At 33.4% G+C, this 11,287-nt stretch overlaps 1 protein-coding gene across 1 annotated transcript; it reads left to right on the top strand.

Annotated features, from left to right (window-relative positions):
* The first annotated feature begins 4,550 nt into the window (after nucleotides 1–4,550).
* LOC145057790 (HAD-superfamily hydrolase, subfamily IG, 5'-nucleotidase) lies at nucleotides 4,551–9,452 on the top strand. Its single transcript, XM_079005688.1, has 17 exons — nucleotides 4,551–4,932; nucleotides 5,227–5,330; nucleotides 5,700–5,819; nucleotides 5,989–6,078; nucleotides 6,162–6,277; nucleotides 6,375–6,474; nucleotides 6,599–6,670; nucleotides 6,776–6,823; nucleotides 6,898–6,975; nucleotides 7,050–7,169; nucleotides 7,250–7,355; nucleotides 7,796–7,959; nucleotides 8,103–8,237; nucleotides 8,359–8,489; nucleotides 8,608–8,670; nucleotides 8,760–8,838; nucleotides 9,193–9,452. Exons 1-17 carry the CDS (start codon nucleotides 4,647–4,649, stop codon nucleotides 9,241–9,243), a joined length of 1,863 nt encoding a protein of 620 aa, XP_078861814.1. The 5' UTR covers nucleotides 4,551–4,646; the 3' UTR covers nucleotides 9,244–9,452.
* Nucleotides 9,453–11,287: the final 1,835 nt, after the last annotated feature.

Here is an 11,287-nt window from a genome sequence, read left to right as displayed (position 1 = left end):
AACTGTACAATATGAAAATATTTCAAGTTTATACCTTTCTAAGGACTACTCGCACGCGTTCATACGATTTTTCTACAATTTATGGCGATTTTTATAAAACTGCCTGTCATTTCAGAAGTGATTTCGGACCAGTCTGTGAAGATGTTAATTTTCACACTAGTTTGAGACCACTAAAAATCATAATAAAAATTGGGAACAAAGTAGACTCATTTTATAAACTCTCAGAGGTGACGGATTCAGTTTTTGACTTATGATGATTTTTCTATGAGTTTTCTAAAAACAGGGACAGTAAAGGGTAAAACTGTCAAAAGTGGTTTATAGATTTATTAACACCTTCTAACATTTTTGAGCAATGATTATACATTAAGGAAGTTAAAACACAATCATTTAAATATGTTTAATTACCATTTTTACAAAAGTGATAAGTACAAAAAGGTCTTTAGTATCAAACTTAAGGATTATTTCATGCAAAGTTTCTAATAAAAACGTAAGAATATGAACAACAATTACGAAACATACCAAATCATCTTATAAAACTTATACATATATATAACCATATACATATATATGTTTTGTTTACAAACTTGTCTTCTACATCAAAAATTTCACTTTACTCGTTTTTATCAAATGAATCACTTGTGATTTATTACTACTATATGTGAAAACTCTTGTCATACTTTGCATGCACTAGATTTATACAAAGTATTTAGAAATTCCAAAGTATCCTTCGTTGTTAAACCGTTTTAATACATTTTAAAAACTTATGATTTATGCATTGTCAAAACTTTGTGAGAAAGGATGATCTTTGCATACAAAACTATTACTTTAATACAGACTTAGTTGAGAATCCGTGAGACAAGTACATCTTCAAACACTGCCTTTTTGCTAGAAGGTATCGCTACAAGTCCTATCTATAACCAGAGTCTCCCGTTCGGAGAACGTGTCAAATGTGTATAGATCTATACGGGAAGTCATGATCCTGCGCCCTGACTGTTAGCTACAGTCCTTCCTTTGGGGTGACAGTTTGTCATAACGCTACGACGCCTGGAGAACGTCGCTACAGACATATTATGTTTAGTATGGTTATAAAACTCACCGGATATACAATTATTATAGTATTATGCTTTTATGAACGAGTAGCTATTAAAACTATTCTTCATCTAACAAGTCCGATCTTCGTATAGCTTTATTATATAAAACTATGCCACACCTTTCAAGCACGTCGGTTGCTTGTGATTTTCGGTCTTAGAGACTGCCAGTTATGTTAGGAAAATAAGGGTTTTTCTTGTATACAAACCAAACAACTAATAGGAAAATAAGGGATTTTCTCGGTACAATTAGTTACAACTTATAACACGAACATTCATATGCATTTCATACTTTTATAAGAAAATAAGAGTTTTTCTTGGAAAACACAACGAATCATAACTCTTTACATTTGAAATATTGCGTTTTCTGGAAAACATACACGAACTTTCGAATGGCGTACATTTTCTCAAAACACTACTCATGAACTCACCAACTTAATTGTTGACACTTTTTCTTTGAAATAACTTGTATTCTCAGGGAACCGCTAAGCAGATTTGGAAATTAACTTTTGGGGATTAACGTGCTGACGTTAATTACTTCTTTTGAAGGATGTTTATGTATTTATCTTTTGAACATGTAACGAATACGATTATGTAAACATTTTGGAAACTTTAATATATATGGTGGTGTGTACTTTCCTCTCTATGAACTGTTATGATACTGAATATGACGTCCTCCGCCCCCGAACGTTTCCGCCGTTCTGGTTTGGGGGTGTGACATTAATTCTTATAAAAAACATATGGGAAGCTTTACATAGATCCACCTTATATTACAAGCCTAAACTCCAACATTCAACTTTTAGGATTAAAACATTCAAAAATTTAGAATTACAACATCCAAAATTTAGGGAAACTTTACACAGATCCACCTCATATTACCATCTAGTGATTGGAATAAGATGTTACAAATACAAGCTGAACTAATCACAACACACCTATTACAACACCAAAAAAGAACCACCTGATAGTATTATACACAAACTGGGAACAACAAAAATGGACCATTATACCCTCCAAATTTGAATAACATCCAAATGGTACATCACTACAGTCTACAACCAATAGGTTTTGAACATGAATCATATTACCCTGTTAAAGAAATCACTTTGTAGAACATGAAGCAGCAAGAACACCCCCTGGAACATGAGAATTGAATAAATTCGGATGATGTTATTTTGCTTTCATTCATTCCTTTCCCTTTCATGTTATGCTGATCGGACAAGAAGAGATGGCTAGCCCATGAATACCAACACCATGCTTTGATAATCAAGACTACAAGATTCACTCAGGCAATTGATCGAACACTTGGTGGGCATATGGTTTTATACACAAACCAACATCACTAGCACTTCTGCCCTGCCTGTTACAACTAGAAACAATAAGGATCTTGGAAGTAACTTACATACATACATACATACATAATCACGAGTTATTACAACAATAATGTTCTAACATTGTTTCGATTCAACAAGATTCAATATGGTAACATACGCATATACATATCCCTGAACTCAACTGAAATTTATAGCACATGATTAAGAAATTGAAAATCAAATAATCTTACATAATCAGGATAACGAACACTTGGTGTTGACGGGAAAACAAGGTTGGTGTCGACCGCGTGTCTGCGATTCTGCAATCAGTGAAGTGATTATCCAATCGATCAGCAATCGGTGACTTGTGAGCCTGCGAGAGAGATTGGGATGAGTTTGAATTGAAGTTGAATCTGAGTTGATTTCAATCAGAATTTTGGGGGATAGCAGTGGGGTTGTTCCCAGATCGAGAGATAAATGAGATTCGATCCCACATCGTTGGTGGGATAAGAGATGAACGCAAAAGTTATTCTATAAGAAAAAGGAGCTAGATCCTTTGAGACGCAAATCGAGCTAAGCTTTAGGCTAGCCGGTTCCTTTGAGCTGGTGGGTCTTTAAAAGTTAGCCGAGCCAATATGGTATGATTGAAGTCCGAGTTGGTCCGATTTATTCCGATTAGGACCGAATTGGACCGGTTTTGACCGATATTGACCAATGCCGATTTTTTTACCCTCTAGCCCTTATTCGTAGGCGGTTGGAGGCCGTCAAGCGCCTAGGCGTCAATTAATCGGCCGCTTAGGCCGATATTTACAACACTGCTTGTAATGAACTTGATGGTGTGCTTTGATTGATTTGAGTTAGATGCATCAAGATCGCGACGTGAAACGATATGTCCGAGTACATTTAAGAATGATAAAAAGAATAACGTGACTTATAGGGATAATGAAAATAATGTAAAAAACTAACCAAAACATGACTTCTTGGGACAATTTTGCTGTAAAATTGATCCAAAATCAACAAAAACAAAACTATGAGCTGGAGCTCAAAAATCAGTACATCTCTTAACAATGGTATCCTAGCAATCTGCTGCTCTTGTCTAGTAATATTAAAACCATCTCCCATCATAGCCATGTTTGGATTCTTTATCATTAAAGTGTCTCCAACATCAGAAGATGCTGGAGCCTATAGAATTGACTGTTGAAAACACGATATTGAATCTTTGTGCCATATAGACAAAATAAGAAGGCTAGTAAATGATATAACATAAATACAAATAAAGGTAAATATAACTACTTAAAGTAACTTGCTCATCCATAAAGATCATTCCAATGGACAAGATTTGTGTTTTAAACTTTGGTATGAAATTCAACATGCTAACTATTCGAACTTTAAAAGTGGTATCAGGTGACACCACACCAATGTCATTCAAGTAGGTGATGTTTGAAGTAGACGTGATGCTGAAAGTAAATAGTGTAGAAAAGGAGTTAAGTAAAAAGTATACAAACCTAATTGTTTTAGGTAATGTTAGCATTCATTTAGCATTCCTGAAAATGTATCCAATTTATAGGATTATAGTTTCCAATTATACCCTTTTTGATTTTTGTTGAAAAAAAGTTATGAAACAAAATATTAAAACATTATTGAAAGTACATTGCTATAAGGAAAAAATAACAATTTACTTTGAAGTTTGTGTATATTATAGCAACCGACTTTAATTTTAATAATTGTTGTAACCATTTTTATATATTTCGATAAACATACAGAAACAGTATAAAGTTTAATTTCGTAAATCTTGTGTGTTTTTGAGCCAATTGAACCATTAACTGGTCATGCTAACCCATGAATATAGATGAACATAATTTATATGTTATTTAGCTAAGTGTTCTAATTAATATTTTATTTTAAAATAATTGATTAATAATTTTAAACTTTTATTATAAAATTTAATTAAAAAACCTTAACGGTGGTTTACCGCATATTATAACCTAATAAAAAATATTTTAAAAAAGAACAGAGAAAACAAACACAAGCCCAACGCCCCCAACCCCCTTGGTCCATGTAGGTGAAAGCCCAATGTACGAGACGGACAAGGGCGTAGAGCGGTAGAGATCCAGAGTTGCTTATCCGAAATCCGATCCAAATCCGGCAAAAAGGCAACAAGAATCAGTAAAGGACTTCAGAGTTCATCCCCAAAATTCCCTCCTAACGAACCACTTCAGTTCTGCTCATTGAGTTGTGTTTGTCAATGGCGGGCATCACATTGACCTATGCTGTTGTTCGGCACCCTCTTCTTCCAGTCTCCGCTTCCGCTTCCGTTTCCGTTTCTCCCAGCAGTAGCACTTTAACTACCAAGAGAAGACCCCGGCAACTACATTATTGTCAATGCACCGTTGACGCCAATTCCCCCATAACCAGCGGAGCTGCTGCTGCTGCTGCTGATGATGATATATTTTCCGTTAATACTTCTTCGCAGAACTGTGACTTCGATTATCTCGGCCAGAGCACCAAAGGCGATTTAAATCTCAAATACGGTGCCTATTCTTATTATTATACATCATCCCTTTTCTCCTTGCTACAATTCCAATGGCTTATAGTTCAAAGTTCAAACAGAACCAACTCGATATGAGCTGCGATTTCAGAACTTTGATCCTTGTTCCTAAACACTAAATGTGTTTGCTTTGCTCATTAGATTGTAGACTTGATCACGCTTTACCTACTTTACTTTACTGCACCATCTGTGAATGAATCTCGCAACACTACCAGTTCTTCGCTTAAAACATTACTTCGTTATTCTTACACGTCTATGTTATGTTGTGTTGAAGCAGGGATAAATGGCCATACAGATATTGCTTGGAAAGGTCCAATTGAGGAGGTTGCCAGGTTTCAAGCCAAAGAGGCGGAGGGCTTGCTTAAGGACCTTGGAATACAGGTTTCCTTCCTTCTTTGCTTGCACGTTTGTAATTGAAGTACTGAGCTTGATTGACTTCTACATGATGTTCCAAGTTCGTCCTGCTATTTCTTTTTCTCCTTGACATGATTGTTATATTTAGGTCAATGTTTAAGACCCTTTGTTTCAAATGTTTTCTTATGCTAAAATCAAGTGCTTAGTTACCCTCTCTTTGCTCACTATTGCAAAATTAGAAACTTTTTCAACATGGTTTTTGAATTAAACTTTGTAACATGCTAATACATTTGCTCATTTGTTTTGACATGTTTTCTCTTGCACCTTGCTGATATATGAACAGTCTGGGATACATCATACATGACAGCGATTTTACTAACTATGATTCTTGTGCAGGATCCATCTTCTTCTAGGCATTCTCCACGTGGCATATTTTGTAGCCGCACATTAAATCTTCGGTCAATCACTGCAATCGGATATGACATGGATTACACTCTAATGCACTATAACGTGATGGTAATTACTTACTAATTAAGATTTAAGACCACATAAATAACTGCTTTATTGCTCAAGTGGTTCAATGAAAGAAGCCAAGTTGCATTCCATAAACTATCCTTTTCATTCCATTACCAAGTACTTACATTTTTGTTTGCAAATGAAATGACTTTAATTTATGAACTTGAAGGCTTGGGAAGGAAGGGCTTATGACTATTGCATGGAGAATCTAAAGAATGTTGGGTTTCCTGTTGATGGACTTGCTTTTGACCCTGATTTGGTAATCCTTTTTTTTTTTTCAATCTGCAAGCTAAGTTTATCATGCTACTAGTGATGATAATATCATGATTTATTTTCTAATAGGTTATTAGAGGACTTGTCATAGATAAAGAGAAAGGCAACTTGGTGAAGGCTGACCGATTTGGTTATGTGAAGAGGGCTATGCATGGCACAAAACTGCTATCCACCCAAGCTGTAAGGTGTGACCTTTAACCTTAATATTATGAAAACAGAAGTTGGATAATTTATTTACTTTTTTATGTTTTGATTTGGTTGTTAATTATGTGCTTCTGAAAGTGAGATGTATGGGAGGGAACTGGTGGACCTGCGGAATGAAAGTCGGTGGGAGTTTCTCAATACACTATTTTCTGTTTCAGAAGCAGTGGCATATGTGCAGGTAGGTAGTCACTCTGTTTTTTGTTTTTTAATATATAAATTCATTATTCCCACCATCAGATATGTGACATCTTTCCAGTTTTAGATAAATAAAACTAATATGATCCATTGCTGTTGTATTTCAGATGGTTGATAGATTGGATGAAGGGATTATTTCACCGGATCTTGGCGTACTTGATTATGAAGGGCTTTACAAGGCAAGAACAACGCTTTTTTTTTTTTTTTTTCCTAATAAAATACTTGTTAGAGTTATTTTGTATGTTGATTTTCATTGGTCTATGAATTTTTTTCATTTGCTTCAGGCTGTTGGTAAGGCCCTCTTTAGGGCTCATGTAGAAGGTCAACTAAAGGTAAATTTATAATTAATTTAAGCCTTGAATAGTCTAGTAATAGTAGTAATATTATAACTAATTTTATGCTACAGAATGAGATAATGTCGAAGCCAGAGCTGTTTGTAGAGCCTGATCCAGAGCTACCTTTAGCACTTCTTGACCAGAAGGAGGTATTTCCAGCTAATCTTTTTTTTTTCTTTAATAAAAAAAATAATAATTTTGTTTTCTGATTTGACGACACCAGGCTGGTAAAAGGTTATTGCTGATCACCAACTCAGATTACATCTATACAGACAAAATGATGAGGCATTCTTTTAATAGGTTTCTCCCAAATGATATGAACTGGCGAGATTTATTCGAGATGGTTAGTAAACTTCCCCTGAATTTACTTTTTGACTTTGTTTTCAAAAATGAAAGAAAATATATTTAATATTTTTGATGTAGGTGATTGTGTCAGCTAGGAAGCCAGAATTCTTTCAAATGTCACACCCTTTATATGAAGTGGTGACAACTGATGGCCTTATGCGACCATGTTTTAAGGCTCGTCCAGGTCAAACAACCATAAATAATGTATTATTTAATTAATGTGATTTGCTTGTTGACCCATTTTGCCCTAACTATTTATATATAATATATATTTTTTCTTTTGATAAAACCCATTGGGCGACTTGTTGTTCTAACCCTTCCTTTGAGATTGAGAGGCTGAGCAGACCTGAAGTTTCATAAAAGGGACTGAAAGCCCTTACAGTGTGACATTTTTTTTGTTACTAGAACATGGTATTAATTCATATATATACAATGAGCTTTTCGAATATTGTCCTCATCAAAATGTAAGGGCTTTCTTTCCATGGCAACATCTAAACCTGTTGAATGCATAAAAATAAGTTTTAAAACAACGAGTCATGTCACCTTAAGATTACTGTTTATTTATTTTGCCTAAAAAAGTAAGGGGTTCGTTGGAATTAATTAAGGGTAGTTGATGGATTGCAGGGGGGTTATATTCTGGAGGAAGTGCTCAAATGGTTGAAAATTCATTAGGCATTCATGGAGATGAAATATTGTATGTTGGGGATCATATCTATACAGATGTAAGTGTATCTAAAGTACATCTTCGCTGGAGGACAGCATTGATTTGTCGTGAATTGGAAGAAGAGGTATTATATAGTAAATTAAAAATAAGAATATATACTAATTAGGCATAAATAACTATTAACAAGTAATTTTGTATATTATCAAAATTACCAGCCAAAATTAAAGCTATTTGGTTGTTTGTATTTGTATTTGTATTTTTTTGCAGTATAATGCTCTGATTCATAGCCGAGAGCACCGAGCTAAACTTGTAGAATTAATAAATCAGAAGGAGGTTATCGGTGACCTTTTTAATCAACTTCGTTTGGCTCTTCAAAGGAGAACCAAGGGTCGTCCTGCTCAAGTAATTACTTATATATATATATATATATATATATATATATATATATATATATATATATATATATATATATATATATATTAATTTGGGTATACGAGTTTACAAATAATATATATTTATATAGACATTGGCTGCTACTCATATGGATGATAAAGAGCTGACGGAGAGCGTGCAAAACTTACTGATTGTTATGCAACGCTTAGATGAAAAAATTGCACCAATGTTGGAACAAGATGGTGAACACTTCAGCAAAAGGTTTCAACTGAATCCCTATTATTTATCAATCAACATTTATATATATATATATATATATATATATATATATATATATATATATATATATATATAATGTGTATGTGTGATTTGGTGTTAGGTGGGGATATCTTTCACGTGCAGGCTTGTGGGACAAGAGTCACCTCATGAGACAGATTGAAAAGTACATTTCTTTCTTTCTCTATATTTTATATTCACTTTTTAATCACCCAATTTCAATTTCCAATTTCCAAACTACTACTACGACTACAGGTACGCTGATATTTATACCTCGAGAGTCTCAAATTTCCTCAATTATACACCTTTCATGTATTTCCGCTCACAGGAACAGGTATTTCATCTATTTATTTATAAAAAAATCCAACAAATACACTATTTATGTGTATCATAGCATCCTATTTTCGTTTATTTTTCTCTTTCCATTATACTTTCAATCTGGGAATTGCTGTGTATTAAGAAATGAAAGTAAGATGCTACAAACAATAAACAAATCAATGGAAGTATGTTACGTTGCTGATTCTTGTATTTAACCCTATTTACAACACAAGTGTCACTGCATATATATATATATATATATATATATATATATATATATATATATATATATATATATATATATATATATATATATATATAGGGAGAGAGAGAGAGAGAGAGAGTTCTAACACGTTTTATTATGTTGCAGACTCTTGCCCACGATTCATACTCATTCTATGAATCTCGAATCAATCCATGAATGTCAGATTTATGTGATGAAGAGCAATGTTGTTAAAGCTACCTTTTTTTTTTGTCAAAATTGTGTAGGTATTATTGTGGTGTTAATTATGTTGTAAAACGTTCAACTTATTTTGCTTTTGCAGTATTTAGAAAGAACAGGATATATAGGGACTTGTTATATTTATTATTACAATTGGGTTGTACAAATAAAAGTAGTCTGCAAAGAAATAGAGACATTATGCTAGGTACATAGTTGTGTTTGATTTCACAAACACAAATATAGGTAGTGTTGTAAAACTTGCCGAGCTGGCCAATTACTCCTCCTAGTACTCGCTACTTAGCCCCTTACCGAGACGAGTTACAGAATCATAAGTACTTCCCGATCGGCTCCTTACTGAACTGAGCAGTGTTGTAAAACCCGATCAACTTGATGATTAATATGTATAATATACTTAACGATTTATTATTTAACACAAACACATGTGATTATTACTACATATATATCTTAAATTTTCAGTAATTATTCACGAAATGAGACCATTATGTGTTTTTTAGTTTTTGTGTATTCATATATATCTAATTTTGTTATATATTTCAATCAATTTAAGATTTTAACTTATTATTTTGATATATATATATATAAGCTCCCTAAAAATATCTCTACATGATTACTCCCCGAGTACTCCTGAGTACTCGGTAGTCGTCCGAAGAGGTACCGAGTAGTGAGTTCTACAACCTTGAATATAGGGTGTTAAATGTCATAAAGGAGATGACAAGTGTTGTGGAATGAATCTTTGGTTTAGAGCTATGCTATCTACAAATTCGTAGTTGGTATCAATTTTTGGGGTCCCAACCCAACTCATGTGATCCCCCTTGAGAGGTTCAAAATCACATTTGAAAAAGGCGAAGACGTACAACAGTCCGATGATAAATGAGATTATGGGGTGTTTCTATGTTGGTTCGTAGGGATGTTGATCACACGGAAATCATTTAGGATAGATGGTTCAATTGGAACCTGACCATTTCATATTGCAAGCGATTAGCATAATTTTTTTGCGGTACGAAGATAAAATAGAGGTCCATTTAAACATTATATTATTATTGTTAGTTTTCGGAATGTATATGTGTTGTGTCCGAATGTAATGCGAAAGGTTTCACAACTCTAATATCTAAAGTCTTCATTGTTTGTTTTAGAATGTATTGTTCTAATGGTTTTGAAGTTTTTGTGCACTAGGTTTCTTAAGCGACATGTGCGTATTAGATAGCCAGTCTATCACGCCTAGGTGCTGTTTTTCTATCGGTTCTTTCTCTAACCGACTCCTTGGGTGTCAACCTATGTAAATGGATGTTAGTTAGAAAGTAGGAAATAATTTTTGAGCATTTCTTACGATCAATATTATAACGAGTTTGTATTCTCTAATCGAAATCAGAATCTTATTTACACTCTTGAGCAATCTTTATTTTGTTTGAATCATGATTTCATTCTTTTAAAATCTATTCGACCCTACAATTATTTAAAACATCTTTAACTTTATATAATTATAAATTTTGGTAGATTTAAAGGTTTCAAACCCTGTTAATTTTTACAATATATACAATTTATAACTTAAAAACCATAAAAAAAAATTAACACAACACAAAAACCATATAAAACCATAAATAAACAAAACGTTTTAGTACACAAGACAAAAATAAACACACAAAAAATATTAAAATTAAAAAAAATAATCCGAAGCTATTCCGAAATCCTACTCCTATATACCGAAGATCGAACCGGAATGCCCTGTTCCAGACATAACGATCATTTTACAAAATTTTAAAATATTTGTTATTTTTCCGAATTCATTCACAAATATAACTAATTTAACAAAGCTTAACTAAATTCATTAGATCTCTAGTCGAAACTAACTGGAAGCGAGATACGAAAACTAAGATGCAGGGAATGATTTATGAAGAATCACAGTATGATAAACCTTACTATTGAAGTATTAGATCCCCATCTTCCAACCCATATAGAAGCAGGATACAAACTTTGAGTTTTGGCCTCTTCTTTAGTTCATCGT

The sequence above is a fragment of the Lactuca serriola genome, chromosome 6, assembly GCF_051521515.1.
Source record: "Lactuca serriola cultivar US96UC23 chromosome 6, Lser_US96UC23_V15, whole genome shotgun sequence".
NCBI lineage: Eukaryota > Viridiplantae > Streptophyta > Magnoliopsida > Asterales > Asteraceae > Lactuca > Lactuca serriola.
This window is presented reverse-complemented; position numbering and strand designations above follow the sequence as displayed.